Here is a 17,494-nt window from a genome sequence, read left to right on the forward strand (position 1 = left end):
GTCATTCACTAAACGAAGGATGTAATCAAAAACTTGAATCAATTGAATTGAAACTACTAGTTTGCATATCTCATATTGGAAGAGCTAACAATAGACTGAAATAGAAGATTACTCTACTTTGCATAGAATAAATATTGGTATAATATACCTTGGGTGTTGGGTCTGTGATGTAACCTTTTAGAATGTATTTTTCCAACGTAGGCTATTCATATTATTTTCAATCTTGATAACAGTCAATACAGTATTATTGACAGTTTTGCTCTACCCTATTGAGTTTCATTCGTATTGTCAGAAATAAGAACTTTTCATGAGTTTGTAAAAGAATTGAACAACTTCAATAAAGCATTATTATTAGGTCTAATGATCTACAAAATTCAATAACTTGAAATACAAATCTCAACTCACTTGTTGAGTAATTGAGGGGGAGCAGTGATTGAATTTGTTGATACATTATAATATACCAGCCCTCAGGCTCGCTTCGCTCGCCATATCCGTCTAGCAAGGGAGCTCCGCCCCCTGGACCCCCGACTGGATCGTCCAAGAATGAGATCAGCGGGATCGCTTCGCTCGCCTGCATTTTTCATTTGAGCATGCTTCATTCCATCAGAAAGTCAAAGTACTTCCTCGCTCGATTCAATCACCGATTAATTTCAATTATTTAGTGCAGGGTGGGAAAACGTTAGAAAAACGCTTATTTTGGGCGTATCTTTGATGAAATATGAAAGTCACCTCATCACAAAATTTCTAGACCCTAGCTAAACCTCTGTACCGTACCAAATTTGAACATTTTCTGTCTATTACTTGATGAAAGAACTGAGAAAACGCAAAAAACGCTAATTTTGGGCGTATCTTTGGCGTTATTTCAAATTCCTTCTAACACAACATTATTACACCCTAGCTTAGCTTCTGTACTAAATTTGAAAAATTTCTGTTCATTTGTTCTCGATAAATCTGAGAGAAAGCAAAAAACGCTAATTTTGGGCGTATCTCTGACGTTATTGCAAATTCCTACTAACACAACATTATTACACCCTAGCTGAGCTTCTGTACTAGATTTGAGCATTTTCTGTTCATTTGTTCTCGATAAAGCTGAGAAAGAGCAAAAAACGCTGGAAAAACGCAGATTTTGGGCGTATCTTTGGCGTTATTTCAAATTCCTTCTAACACAACATTATTACACCCTAGCTTAGCTTCTGTACTAAATTTGAACAATTTATGTTCATTTGTTCTCGATAAATATGAGATAAATAAAAAAAAACGCTAATTTTGGGCGTATCTTTGATGTTACCGTATTGCAAATTCCTTCTAACACAACATTATTACACCCTAGCTGAGCTTCTGTACTAAATTTGATTATTTTCTGCTCATTTGTTCTCGATAAAGCTGAGAAAACGCTGGAAAAACGCAGATTTTGGGCCTATCTATGGAAATTTTTCCAAATCTGTTCTTAGTGCGCCTCTAAAGGGCCAACTGAAAATACCTACCAAATTTGAACGTTTTTGGTCCGGTAGATTTTTAGTTCTGCGAGTGAGTGAGTGAGTGAGTCAGTCAGTCAGTGACTAGCAGTCAGATATTTTACAATAAATGAATTGTCAACCATTTTAAAAAATGGTTGTCAACCAAGAAGATGGCGGTACTGCCGAAAGATCTCGTTGTCACAGTGAGTGATTAATTCATTTATGTAAAATATCTGACTGCTAGTCGTTTTTTCTAAAAGCAAAAATTGATTTAATAATAAGCAGTTCGTGATTGAAAACAACATTGAAGAACAATTAATAAAATGTTTGGAATTCATCTATTAACTGGTACTAGTTAAGATATAATCATTTGAATGATTTGTGCTTTGTGTATCATTCGATAGATGAATGAATAAATGTAATTGAAGTGGCTCTTGAATAATTGAATGCTTGGATCCATCAGAGCTCCAAGATCACGGATGCTACTTACACTTAAGATCGATGTCTTGCAATGAATACACATAGTGTAGTGCTTAAAATTCTTCTATCCTGCATATACCAATAACTTAGTTTTTGAAATATGTAGCTTGAGCTCATTTTGACAACATCAAAGGTTTTGACTTCCTAGGTTTCACATAATCTTCAAATACCAGGATTTTGAAATATGAAATGAAATAAGGAGGATCGTTTATTTTAAAAGGAGGAATAAAAAAGGCCCAAGGAGGGACCTTGCTGAACTCGTGATGGGTTAGCATAGTTATGAGTCAGCTAACGGGTTAGCATAGTTAGCATCTACTGACCGCCTATATATAGCAGTATAAGCAATATAACATTTTTACGTTTAGTATATATTCTATCATTACGCTGCATCTCATATATTGAACATAGAATTCGAAATTAGAGTAAGCACACGTGTTTATTCAATATTACTTTCTCAATCCATACTTTGAATTCCTTCTCAGTAGGGTACATGTCTTTTCAGATGTGCTGACAATCCATGCAAGTTCCAGAACTTAACCTCACTCCTCTCTGCTCTCTCACACATACTAGTCCCTAGTCCGATATGTCATCTCTCAGATTTTGCCTGTTTCTAGTATCATGCGACTGAAGCATCTCGCTCCTGTGCAGAATTTATCTGTATTTTTATCAATAAAGCAGGGAACTTGAAAATATATAAGCTTAGTGGTGGGAGAATATCTAAAAATACAGTATTTTGGAATAATGCCTACAACTTGTACGAATTGATTCTTCCATCATTAGCTACTCTAATTTCCCATTCTTGCATTTTGAATATTGGTAATTGTACTGTGATGGACTGCACTACCACAAAAAACAACGACAAAAGTGAATGACACAGAGCGAAGCAAAGATTTCCAAGAGTTATACAATAAATTATTATGGCTATAGGTTACATACCTGTTATTCATTTAACAAACTCTTCAAGCTTCTTTAAACCATGACTGTTTGTTCAATTTGTTTTTAAATAGTCCATTTGAAATATGAACACACTTATTTTGTTCAATTAAACAAATAAGCTATCATACGGGTAGCCAGGAAGGTTCAGAGTTCAGCACACCACCTCCAGCACCTTCGTGCCACCACGCCTATGTTGCAGTCTCTTGCTTCTAAAAATGTTTCTTCTGCCATTCTGAATTGAGTTTCCTTTGCCTATTTCCGATCAATCTGTCTCAATGTGAAGGTGCTAGGTCAGGGGAATGCACAGGGGAGTCCAGGACATGATTTTTAGACTTAAGAGCAGCTCTTTGCTTGTGTTCTGACATTGTTATGCAGCAGCCAGACTCCCTTTATTAACACAGCTCTCGTCCTGTTTTGAATCTTTCTCAGCAATTTTTCAAGTTTCACAATGAGCAATGATGGTTTCTCAATGAGCAATATAATACATCAAAATCGTGCCTTGACAGTCCCAAAAACGGTTACCGTGTTTTTCTTTTGTGAAATTGGGGTTTTGAAGTGCGAAAATATACCGTACAACTCCAGGATTCCACTCCTAGGACTTCTCATTTCATATGCATAGGCTAAAGTGTGCAACCTATACTCCATGCAAATCTTCTTCAGACTTGGAGGAATTTGCGGCGCAGAGAAATGGAGGGAGATCAGCCAATCACAGTGATGGATAGAGTCATAAGTGGAAGCATAGTTGTCAATTTGTCGAATAGAGTCAGTCGAGTCTGTGATTGCAGAGAGTTTCTAAGTTTAACATTAGCGCTTGAATACTCACTGGAAATTAGAGAACGCTGGCCAGTACACAACGGTAACATACCATCCGCTGTATCCCTGCCGCTGTATGCCTTCTCTGCTGCGCATGTCCATCCCAAGTTGGAAGTTAATTTGAATGATGTATAGATTTATCATCACATGCATTTTGTACCTTATAACTGGAAGTTTCCCTATCTGATATTAATATAAAGCAAACAACGCCGTAAATATCGCCATTTTGGTGCAAAATTTTTGACGCATTACGCGAAATACGCTGTATCGTAAATAGTTCTCAAATTATGGACCTCTCCAATAGTATCAATAGGCAGGGGTAGAATCAGACTGCACATCTCAGTAGCCATCACTCTGTGTCGGTTTAAAAATTTGAATTCCTTGGAATAAATATGGTGTTTCTTTTGTGATACAGTTCATTCCCGAAAAAAAATATTATAATCACCGTGCTCGGTTCCTTTGCAGGATTGGAATGCATTTCAAATGAAGCGCCACAATGATTGAATTATAAAACTGTACTTATTATAGTGGGGTATTATATTGACTTTATTAAAATTCCAATAAGTGAGAGGTCATATAAAATTCTCTGATTTAGTCATAAGTAGAACAAGATGACGATCGCAAATACGGTACTGTTAAAAGAGTATTGAAAGAGTGCTAAATGTATTATTATTTGTGAGCATTATAGAGCAGTAGTACACTGACTGTTTATTCACTTCTAAATAAGAAATATATTATATTTGGGAAGAATGGAAAAGATGCTATCAGTTCTAAATATAACTAATTTTATCGAAATAATAGATTTGATGCTCAGATCATTATCTTCAATAAATTTTTGAGGTGTTGAGAATCCGCTCACTGATGATGGATGCCCTGAGCATCTCGAAGCTATTTTGATCAAAATAAATAACATATGGAACCGACAACGTCTAATTTGTTTCACTATATTATTATGGAGAAATTCCACAACATTACTGTGTAAATCTTTAAACCTATATATTTGACGACACCAAGACGAATTTATTCATCCTTCTTAGGTCCTCATAGCACACTTTCAAATTTACGATTGAGTTTAAGAGTTTTGTAGCATTATAAACTGCATTGTTGCACTATCTCTCTATTGAAAGGTCTTTCCCTTCTTTCCAGATGCCATTCCAACGTTTTCTTTCTGCGCCTAATAGCGGGCGTTGCAATTTCCGCCTCCGGTCTTCGGTGTCTACCTCAGAAGTGAATCATGACAGGTGCATCACATCAGGCGGTGGGGAGGGGGGTGCAGGTGGTCGATCACGTGACCGGCGGGGGTGTGAGTGTTGGAGGAGGAGGTCAAGGGGGGACCACGTGCACATCATAACAAGTGCCGACTGCCGACGGCGTAGCTTGCAGTGTTGCTTGTGTCTTCTGTGAAGTCGGTCGGTCTACCGCGCTTAATATCACGGCAGCTGATAATCTTTTATCACGGCAGGTGATAATAGATGCGGTGTCCCCAGGACTGGTTGATTGGCAGACCCTACTGCAGCTACGATCTTTACATGCGTGAGGACACTACATGACCCCCCACCTTTGCGTCTGACCGCTACTTTGGTGAGTTACTATACCTCATGATACCGGTTTCTGACCGGCCGGTACATGCAAAATGAAGGCATATCAGTATCAAAGTCAGTGTCCCGATTGCACAAAAGCCGGTTAAATTTTAATCGTGATTAATTCCATGAGAACCAATCAGAGAAGGCGGCTAAATTTTAATCGTGATTAATTTCACGAGAACCAATCAGAGAAAAAGCCTTCTCTGATTGATCCTCGTAAAATTAATCACGATTAAAATTTAACCGGCTTTGACCGTCACAGTGACCATTACAGTAAAATATAGATACAGTAAAATAATTTATTTCGAATGGTACTACTCCATCAATCCGGCCTAACGAGTATGAATAGTCCCATTATAACTCATATGAATTATATTCTCACTTCACCGGATACGTTCACTCTGGGAATCCGCATTAAGAATTCTCATCTCCATCAATATCCTTGATAAGAATTCTTGAATTGTGATATCAGACCTGCCGGTATAATTATGCAACAGTAGAGTCGTAGCCTGTCATAGACGACCGGTGTTACCTGCTTTTACCTGATAACAGAGAATCAGCAATTGAAAAATGTTTAATGATAATGTAGTGTTATATTGGTGATATCATGCTCTACATAATTATGGTATTCTTCTTCTGGTTGCTTTGACAGGTTCAATAGAACTTCGGAGATAGTGCATAGAGCTATGTGAATTACTTTTGTTTTCAATTTTTGAATAATTATTTATAGATTTGATTTGAAGATATTCAAAGTTTCGCAAATTAATTTGATGAAAATTCCAAGTTTTCAAACCGATGAGTTTTGACAAAGATTAAAGTTTGAACACATACTGAAACGAGAAATGATGATGATTCTTGTATTGATGTTTGCTTGGTATGAATGAGAGTATTGTATCCATTGTATTGTTTTGAGACATACTGGTGTTGGCCTATTCTTCTCTAGCGATTGAACAATTGATAATTTTCGCCAATCAATACATTAACATCCCAGGCTGTTGTTCAACAGAAAATCAATAATAAATAACCAAATTATAATAGGTTTACCATCAAATGTTTTATTATTTTTAGTATTAATTTTTGCCGCGAAGCATTTCACTCTACTCCAATATTTGAAACCTAATTAAATTTTATCAATTGGGCTATGAATTCAAGAAGTTGATGAAAAGCCTATAAAATATCACTGAAAAATAATAAATATTCACTACGCACTTACCTTCACATGACAATCAATGATTTTTTCATGAATTTTATGCAGGTAATAATAATAATAATAAGAGTGACCTGGCTGCTCAGGTCTAGTGTCAGAGTTTTCAGGTCGCAACTGATCAATTTTATGCAGGTAAAATAGTTTTACACCTATCACCTGGCCCCTGTTTCATAAAAACTTAGAAGTGCAGTAATACAGGAACAGCTGATTTTATCGGCTATATTGAGCATGTAAACTCACGCAGTATTGTGAACAGTAGACCTCACGCAGTATTCTCATCCACAAGTACCTGATTGAAACTATAGACCTTATGGAAATACAGCAATAGACTGGCTTCTCCACACATCTGTGTAATCACTTGTCAGCTGATTTATGATGAATAATTCTATAGTCTGATTTTTACTCTAATATTGGCGTATGAAGGAGGCTCCTTTTTTCTTTTATATTATCCTTGAAATGCAAAATTTCCAAAAACCTTGTATAAACGTCGACGCGAAGTTAAAAAAGGAACATACCTGTCAAATTTCATGAAAATCTATTACCGCGTTTCGCCGTAAATGTGCAACATATGAACATTTAAACATTCAAAATGCTAAACCATCGACTTGAATCTTAGTCGATGGTTCGCTCGGTCCACGGTAATTAGATGAAAATCTATATCGGCTATATCTATATCGGTATATCTTCTATATACCGTGGCTCGGTCAATGAAACAGGCGCCTAATCTTTTATTTCAATTTATTTTTCTCTCATTTGAAAATAGGCTCTTTTCGTTTCCTGAAACAGAGATCATTGACTTAAATTCAATATACATCAATTATTAATAAATTATTCACTGTGAACTTGATTTTCTCAAGTATTTTTATTATTACCCGACTTTTTTTCAAACTTTATTAGGTACATCAATGATGTTTCCAAATGGAAACTGGTTTTTGAAGAAAAAATATGAAAAACTAGTCTACAAATTGAGACGGAAGTAGACACTGAAAGAATGATTTGAAATGGAGTAGAGCCTATCGGTATAGTATGACATTGTGAAGCTACAACCCTATTCTTCTATCTGAAATTAGATGAAGCAACCAACAATACTGCTGTATATGAGAATCAATAACAACCCCTGTGTTTGAACTTAGAACGCAAACAAGGTCTATGATCTCCAGCTACAGATAGCTCTAACATCGAACGCTTCACTACAATAATTCAATTCTATTTGCGGTCTAGAAGGAAATAAGAATCGATAATTTTGTGGTCTCTCATTGTTGAGTGGAAAATGAATAGGATACAATAGAAGCTATAACAAACATATAAGTTGGTGAAGCCAATCTGAACCACTATCATACTGGAAAGAATCAGTCAATCATTCATTGAGTTCTCAAATTAGATTTTAGTCCATACCAGTCATTTAATAATTGGACTACCTCTGACTATACCAAGAGCTTAATAATTTTTCTGTCAACATTGTTACGAGAGTAGCTTTATTATTACAGAAAACATCCAAAAAAAACCTCAAGAGCTGGGATGTATCCCGGTTTTTATGAGTAAACTTCAATGGTTTGGGAAGAATTATTGTGTGATAAGTTATTGAAGAAGATGAATAGACGAGACTTGAAAACTCAATCCGAAGTTTCTACGACGAATTATCCGCTGCAGGGTTTGCTAAAATTACTGATTAAAAAACTCCAATTTTTTGTTTGTAACTTTTTTTGAGCGACAGGAGAGTATCGGACCAACGAGATTGAAACTTTCTACATTTTTCACAGTAGAATATCAAACAAATTAATAATAAAATAATAAAATTAATATTGACGAATGTTATAGTGGAATCCTATTGTTAGAAATAGAAAAAGTTATGAAACTTGACCAAATCCTATGGTTTATACTTAATAGCTCAGAAGAAATATAGAAAAATTCCAACGTAATAATATCCTCGATTATCAAAAGCCTTGCATCAGTAAATAGAGGTGTACCATTGATTGTAAGGGTGAATTATTTGTGAAATATGCGATTATTTTGGAGTTTTTGGCTATTAGTGGACCTAAAAAGAAAAAATATCTTGGAACCATAAGGATATAAAATACATGATATGGCCGTGTTTGTAAACTATTCTCAATAACGAACCTTGCTGTGGTACAAAACGATTCGGTACCAATCACAAAAATTATTCTAGTAGCCGCTGGATTTTTTCGAAGTTCTAGGCTTGTGCGAAGGTAATGAGAGATAGATGAAGATAATGATTGGACCAACGTGGGTCTGAACCACCGGGTGGCGGTTTTTAAACTCATAATTGGCATTTAGGGGAGTTCGGCTCTGAAAGTGGTCACCCTTAAACTTGGTGTAGGGCTCCTACACCAATAAAAATTTGTTGATTTCAGCTAATCTATATCAGCTAGTGTAGGAGCCCTACCTGTGCTGACGTTACCATCAACTACCTGTCATGCACTATGGCTTTGTTTACGGAGATAGTTGATTAGCAGGCTTTCTGCCATTTTTCAATTTTTCTCATTTGTTCCTGTCATTAGGCCTCTACGCCACAATTTTAGGATGACAATCTGAAATTTGGTAGGTTGGATCTTGAGAAAAAATGGAGTTTTTTATCATTGTAATATTGAAATAACTGAGTTAAATATTGGTTTGATTAGATGGAAAAATGAAAATATCACATGATAATAGTACCGAAGTATTCTCTAAAATGCAGCCCAGAAGTCCTTCATTGAAGAATATGTTACAGTTCACTGTTGGAGAGGGGTCAAACTCTTTTCGGCGATAAAACGGATCGACCGCCTGGTCGACCTGCTTTGCAAATAAGGTGCCGTCGGTCACTGTGATTCTGGGTCACGTGACTGGTCAGCGCACGAAATCTAAATGAGCGCGAGGGTGCATGGTCTGGACTGCCCCAACCCCAACCCCTTATTCAATAAATTTCAAATAAATTGCGACCGTCCCGTGAATGAGGTTGCGCAATAATGTGTGATGCAAAATCACGCATCTTCTACAAAAGCATTGAATACTGAGTATCGATTAAATTCCTTAAAATTGTAGAATCTAGAATTCATACTCTGTAGCAAAAGCAAGTTTTTTAGTGTAGAACCTTAGTAACAAAAACAATAATGATAGTATCTATTTTCTCTCATAATATGCTCCTGTATTCCTGTTGCTCTCACGACCTTAATATTTCCCCAGAAACAGAAGCAAAGTGTATCTTCCATTGTTTGCATAATATGCCCCAAGCCCAAGTAAGACAATATTCACGGTGTTTGGTTGTGTCGAACAATTGTTATTCTCTGTTGACTCGTCTCACTACTTCAAGGCTCGTTACTCCTTGCGTTTATTCCAAGAATTCTGTAGATGAGTAATATTCAAGACTTCTAATACTTCTGGATATTTGGTGAGATCTCCAATTTCTCCGGTGATATAGATTAGCTAGAATTGAATTTTATCAGGCATGAGCTCATAAGAGAAGCCTCCAATTTATCTATTTGAAATGTTATCATTTCCATATTCCTGGTTGTTTTGTTTGGAGAATAAAGAGTTTTCACGTTTAAAAGTAAAACAGTTATGCAATATTATAATAATTTTATTCTATTTTACCTCTGTTAATTTGGTATCAGCATTAAAATCCTTACTCTTGTTAAGTAGTATAAAACCAATTTTATTTTACCAATCTATTCATCTATGATCTATCTATTGATCAAAGAAGTACCGTAGTATGTTATCATGGCATAAGCTTCCATATACTTGGAGAGACAGTATGCGAGGCAGTGTCAAATGAACGGAATAAAGAGTTAGTGACTATGATTTCAAAAATTGTTAGAAGACACCACTCAATTATAATATTATATTCTCGACTATGCGAGGCAGTGTAACCATACTACTCAAATAAACGGAATGAAGAATTTGTGACTATGATTTCAATATTATTGTCATTAATAATTGTTAGAAGACACTTAACTAGATATTTTTGAAATTCCACCCCAATTAATTATTTTGATCAATTCTATTGGAATCCTCTTTATTCATAAATTAAAAATTAAATTTCCAGCGTCATCTTTCCATGGTAGCTCAGGTAATTTCAACAATCGAATTAAACTTTTTACATAGATGTATGCATCCCGTCAGACATATTCAATAATATCACATATTAAATCTGTAACATCACAAATGTATTTCCTGGACACACCCCTGTAATGGAATATAATGGTGATGGACAGAAGCATTTTGAAGCTTCTCCCCGACAAGAATCATGCTGCTCAGTGCTCATTGTTGCATGCAGACGCTGATGACTCAGACACAAAGCAGATGAAAAGTGGCCAAGAAAACGAAGGTCATATCTAATGGATTTTATAATGTAATAAAACTGTGATTCAGCCTAGTAAATCAACGGTTCCGGCTAGTTGATGCACCTGGACCACGCCCCTTACATAAGTATAAAGAAGCTAATATTGTTTCACTGATCAGTGAATTGAAAAAGTTCATTTACGTTTTTGAAATGCCTTATCCAGAGTTTTTTTCATCGAAGAACAAGCTTTTTCTGGATAGGATATGAAAAGTGGAGAGTTCTTTCCAATACGATCCATAGAGAAGCGTTTAGGAGTATACCATTCACGGAATTTCAAAATTAGGAATAAGTTTAAAGCGGGTATTTTCAAAAATGGGTGTAGTATTTATTCAAAGGTCTTTATTCTAAATTTATTTCGAATTCCTTTGGTTTCATACAGATACACTCACACTTTCATTATGGAACTATTATAGGACTACAACTATGAAAGGATACTGGGTGATTTTTATTTTATTTCATACACTATTAAATACATTTTATTCTATTACAATTTACAATATCTTGACTGTATTATTCAAATAGGCTACAACATTCTGATGGCTAGTCTATGCTTTCAGAATGAATCAATACTGAATTAGAATTGGCTAAAAAAGCAGTCCTAACAAAACAGTATCAATGGGAAAGAAAATCGATAAAATCTTGATCAGTCATCATTATTTCTTTTCTTCCACCAAAGAAGAATAGCTTTCAGAGTCAAGGTTATAGAGCCGAGGCGAAGTTTCACACAGAATTTCAAATTCCAGGTTTGATTGAATTCAAATGATGTATTTACTGATGAACCTGGAGGAATTGAAGGGACCTTTTCATTTTCTCTATTAGGAACTATACATAGATAGATAGATACCCTAATGCCTTTTATTTACACTTTACAATTTTAAAAGTGATGTGGGTGAAATTGAGGCAATAAGAGCCCCCTCTTCCACTTAACCCACATGAATATATTCTATGAGAAACGTATTTAATTGACCGAGCGAAGTGAGGTATAAGATTCAAGTCGACGGTTTGGCATTTCTCTTAATGTTTAAATGTTTATATATTTATATGTTGCGCATTTACGGCGAAACGCGGTAATAGATTTTCATGAAATTTGACAGGTTTGTTCCTTTTTAAATTGCGCGTCGACGTATATATAAGGTTTTTGGAAAATTTTGCTTTTCAAAGGATAATATAAAAGGAAAAAGGAGCCTCCTTCATACGCCAATATTAGAGTGAAAATTAGACTATAGAATTATTCATCATAAATCAGCTGTCGAGTTGACTATAAATTGCATGCCATGACGCATGCAATTCAATATCTCAATGTAACTTGGTAAAAAATTAGCAGCTGTGTAGACTATAAATTGCATGCCTCATTGCATGCCTCATTGAATGCTATTTTTATGCACTATTAAATAGGATGCAAAGAACTTATAACAGCTCATCTGGGCGACTAGATGTCTTCTGGTTTTCTCGCGCTAAATTCCGGAAAGCGTTATATGATAATTAAATCTTGTGTAAGCATGATCTGATCAAATAAATAGTTAGTGTATCAGTGTGAATGTGCTTATGGTTTGGGACGTCGTTATAACTGCGCGAGGTCTACTGTTCACAGAACTACTAGTTGATATAAAGGGGGAATAATGTAATTGTACTTGAACATTGTATGCTACCAATTGTACATGCTTTCTGTGTTGTTGTGAAGGTGATGTTTTGGTAGATATATATTAGATGAAACTTTACCTTGTCAAAAACACTATTTCTTAAAACAATTTGATCTCTAGTAAACTAAAAGCTCAAACATTGAGCACTAGAATATATAGAATGGGTGGAGCGTGAAGCTCTGCGGTTGGCCATTAGTGGTTGACCAATGAAGGTTGAGCTCCACTGTATTGGCCGAGAGAAGACACGCCCAAGTATTCCAAAATAAATATGGTCATGAGAACCGCTGTACAACAACAAATGGAGAGAAATTCAGTAACAAAATCAAATGGAAGAATGTACCATACATATGGTATATTTTTCAAATGATACATTTTTCCTCTTTATTCATTCCATAATATCATTTGGGTTTTACTAGGTACGAAACGAAGAAAATAGGTACATGGTTTATTCTTCAAATTGCATATGCTCCCATTCTTTCTCATATTATCCTTTTGATTTTGCTAGTTACTAAGTTTCTCTTCATTTAAAAATAGAAGAATAGTCAACCTTAAATGGCGTTTTAATATTCAACTAGTTGTTGCCAAAATATGAGTACAATAATGTTTTCCTCTCGAGTTATTGATCGATGAATATAAACTGAATAGACTTATCTTGAAAAGAGGCCCTCAGAAACATTCTTTCAATATTCAAGTACCGAACTAAAATGAAACAGTTTCAGCCATATCCTAGTCCTGGTATCAATAATAGAATAACATCAGCTTCTAGAGTGGATAACCACTCATGAGGGTTCACCCGAGTTCAATGCTTGAGAAAACTGTTGGGAGAATAGTCATTCCGATAGATGGATCATTATGCTGTTAATGTATTCAAACTGTCAGAATTCTCCATAAATTCCATCAATGTTTCTCATTCAACCAATTCTGACTGACAGATTAGTGAATCTCACTATATTTAGGAGCTGCAAGCTATTCTAGGAATAGCTGGCTGCAACAGTAGACCTTCTTGAGAAGAATATTCGGCTAGTGTGACTAATAACTCCTTCAAGTACTGAAATCCATTTTCTTTACAAGTGACTGCTTCCCGATTCGATCGGTCAATCACCGATGGATAGCCGATCAGTAGTATTGTAAACACAAGGCAGATACATTTTTCTATTCATAAATACAGGTTTAACAAATAAAAATTTAACTACGCGTAATTTAACTTACCGGTACTGGGAATTTCTATTTTTACGTATTTTAAACAAACTTTTATCTTTTCTAAAAGCTCCCATTCATCTAGTTGTAATAGTAAAAAGGAATCTTATGAAATTGTATATATTAATTATATATTTTGCTAGCTTTTTGTCGCACGGTAGGCCTACTCAGTTCCATTCCATTTTCAACTATTCTAAACTTCTTTGTCAACAATTTACAGTTTTGATACAGTACGTGATATGGAAATCTTCAGCTTCATTTCAAAGATACTCTCATTAGGAAGAAAAAAATCATTTTTGTTTCTATCTTTATCACAGAAACATATTATCATGACTGTTTCTTTGTTGGGGAAATACAGTTTGTGAGAGAATTAGGTCTGTAGGACGAAAAACAAATATACAAATAGGCATTTTTCAAACGTTTTTTTTGCGTTTTCTCAGTTTTATCGGACAGAAGAATATATTCAACTCTGGTTAATATATTTTATCTCTGGTTTTATTCAAGAACTAATTGTCACGGAATTGTTCAAGGTCCATATTAAGGTTTAGCAAAAGTTAGTTGATAAATGGTGTGACCATTGGAAGATTCGCTTAAAATTGCCGTTTCCAAGAGTTTTCTCGGCGTTCCCTAAGCTTTTCCTAGAACCAATAAATTTTGTTTTCAATTTGGTGCTCAATTCCAACCAAAGTCTCAAAATGGTGTGCTAAGATGACCTTAAAATTACGCTATTTTTTAGTTTCTCTTTTGTATTCAAATTAAATATGTTTTTTAGAATGACTGATCATAGTGTCATTTTATATTCATTTTATACTGTCACTATACTTATGCGCTTCTTATTCCACCAATATTATTGGTTGGTTTAAAGTTGGAGGGTCTCAGAGATATCACCAAATTATGCCGGATACACCGATAGAAACGTTTCAACTGTTTGTTCTGTATAAATTCGACTGAGTCACTGTCGATGTTGTAGAACCGTTCTATAACGAAATGAAAACACAAACATATTGTCAAATTCTGCTGTTTAAACGGTAGAATTTGACAATATATTTGTGTTTTTATTTCGTTTTGTTTGTTCTGTGTTTAATTATTTTTCCAAAAATTGAGGACTTGAAAAGGTTAGACATGAATAATGTCTTGAATGAATCGATATCCTGATTAGACGGAGAGAGGAAGCGAAGCGAGCCTGCCGGCTAGTATCCTATGAAATAAAAAAAAAAATAGAGAAGTTATGAAAGATACTGTACTTTTTATAAATTTGCCCACCTTGATCTATATACCGTAATCAAGAAGCGTTGTAAGTTGTGAGTGGGAGTACATGTTATAGTACAGCAGTTTAATGAGAGGTTTGCCATTTGATTGGCAGGTAACGAGCTCTAGATAGTGGGCCTGGCACTATTTAATAAAAGTGAGATTTCTTCCGGCCAACTCACAAGTCCGTCATGTATGATAGAGATAAACCGTGAATGTGTATAGTCCTTATATTCATAGTTGAAATGAAATGAAATGAAATGAAATGAAAATGAAATGAAATGAAAAAATTCTTTATTAGGCGGAGTTAGGACTTTTAGTTCATGTTTATCTATACTTTGTTACCGTATAACCAACCATATTGTATGGCTCTAGACCAGTGAGTATAGAATGTAACTATAGAATTGCATTCTATACTCACTGCTCTAGACTGGATGGGAGGGATTCAGCCTTCACACTCAATTCCTACCAATAGAGCCTATACCTATTACCTATACGCTATAGTTATACCTATTACCTTTACCTCTACACTCTGGTGAGTAGGCTATTTGGCAAGACACATGCAAGCTGTCAGTCAACTCATCACATACGTTCAAGACTATAATTATTATTACTTTTGTTGCCCCTTTTATCATTGGATCAGACACTATAGCAGTGAGAAACTTTCACTCGAAGAATAACGCTGAGGGTAGAGTTAATTTTGGTTCAGTGCTGGAAAAATTATATTTGAGAGAGATTCCAAAATATAACAATTTTTATAGATAGATATGAAATATATACTATAATTCAAATAAATATAAGTTGATATTATGAAAATATAATATAACAACTACAAGACTTATCCTACTTCGGAATATGTGTAAGGTTACACAGTGTAACCTTATCTAAATTTGGGAGAGGAATAGCACAAGGTACCCTTATTTTTTTCTCTCCCTATCATTTTGATGATGTACTTATTGTATCAATCAATAAAGAATATGTAGATGAATATATCATATGAAAAAATATATTTTTATATGAAGTGTCATTAACAGCCATAAACTATCAACCGTGATCGAAACAGCTCTCAATAATATCTACAATAATATTATGAGTATTTATCATATGGAAATTAGTCTTGATCCATAATAATGATTATTACTACAACACAATAGTATTTCAATTCAGGAAAGTAACAGAAATTTTGTGGTGACGAAACTTCCGAACTCCCCATGTAATAGAATACAGTTGCGACCTTTTTCAACTCTGACACCTGAGCAAGCCAGGTCACTCGATATTATTAACAATGTTGATTTTACATTTTGAGTTTATTTCTCACAATGCAACTTTAATTGGCGATTTCATAATATATTTCATGTAATATCGTCATGAAAGATTTAAAAATTTCAATACAGTATTCTGAGGATGATGCCTATATAATTGCATTGCTTAGAATGGTAGTTTGTAGGTAGGCTTTTGCGAGAGTGATAGAAAAGGATAATGAGAAATTAATACAGTAATACAATAATATGTATCAATGTAGTTTAGGTGGGCTGCACACTGCTAGTATAGAATAAACAATCTGTATAAAATTTCTCTGCTGCTAGGTAGCGATAAAAGTCATATTCAAGCATAGAACGGTCAGTGAAGCCTGCAAATCTTTCCGAGAGAAGAGTCTGATTATCGCAATCAGAATAGCTTCTCTCTCTCCTTTCAATTTCCTTTATTTCTTCCGCATCATCCACTCTCCACTCACCACCACATCACCTTATTATCTCTATTCTTTCCTTCACTCTTTATCGCATTCTAATCCTTTTGAGTTTAGCTCCGAACGTTGTCTGAGGTATTTATAGATACGATATCAATAAAAATGTTTGACTGTGTTTGTCCTTTCAGTTTCCATATTAGGCGAACATTTAGCAAACTACATTCAAGCTACTGAATGAGAAGCTGAATAGATCTTCAGTTGAACGACGCACTTCATCAAGCTAAGCACTAAACGGTCGTTCTTTTATTCAAGCTTTCACGTGAAGATATTAAAATTTGCATTAGAATAATCAAGTGTTTTCGAGAAATATGAAGATGGAAGAATCTCTAAAGTTTCTTCAAAGACCAACCAGTTAAGAGTGAATCACCTGCAATGAGTCAGACTGCTCATGCATTACGGATAGGGATTACGTCATGTCGAACTCATGTCAATGTGAACTTATGGGACTCGTTCAATATTCAGTCAATATTTGTGTCTTCTTACAAGTGGAGCTGATCATTAAATACTTCTTCCCTTTTAGTTTATGAGGCTTTGTGTGGTTTGTACTTCTAGTCGTATATGGATGCGACTTGATTGTTAATAAGTTTGTGAAAGTGATTAGCTTTTGTGATTACTTGATTCGTAAATTGTAATATGCTCCGGTTTGGAATGACAGATCTCGAAGAAGGCGGTCTAGCTATTGAAGGTAACAGGAGTATGATACTATTGGATGATTTACCAATGAAATACCCATAACCATATGCATGATAATTCAACATGATATTGTAATATCATTGTAATGATGTTACAATTTTATTACATTAAATACGGTTATATTATGAATAATATGTGGGCAAATTATGGAAAACTA

General features: G+C 34.9%; 1 protein-coding gene across 2 annotated transcripts in view; it reads left to right on the top strand.

Moving 5' to 3' along the window:
- The first annotated feature begins 5,061 nt into the window (after positions 1 to 5,061).
- LOC120348843 (zinc finger homeobox protein 3-like) overlaps positions 5,062 to 17,494 on the top strand; it is a 44,910-nt gene continuing 32,477 nt past the window's right edge. Inside the window, exon 1 of one of the 2 annotated variants that reach the window (XM_039426823.1) lies at positions 5,062 to 5,267. Coding sequence is in view for 1 of the 2 variants with exons in the window: in XM_039426822.1 (XP_039282756.1) it covers positions 17,278 to 17,329 (52 nt within the window). In the remaining variant the exon portion in view is untranslated. Of the gene's footprint in view, positions 5,268 to 17,107; positions 17,330 to 17,494 lie in introns of those variants that run through there. The other variant, XM_039426822.1, reaches the window with a different exon arrangement.

The sequence above is a fragment of the Nilaparvata lugens genome, chromosome 4 (assembly GCF_014356525.2).
Source record: "Nilaparvata lugens isolate BPH chromosome 4, ASM1435652v1, whole genome shotgun sequence".
NCBI classification, from domain to species: Eukaryota; Metazoa; Arthropoda; class Insecta; order Hemiptera; family Delphacidae; genus Nilaparvata; species Nilaparvata lugens.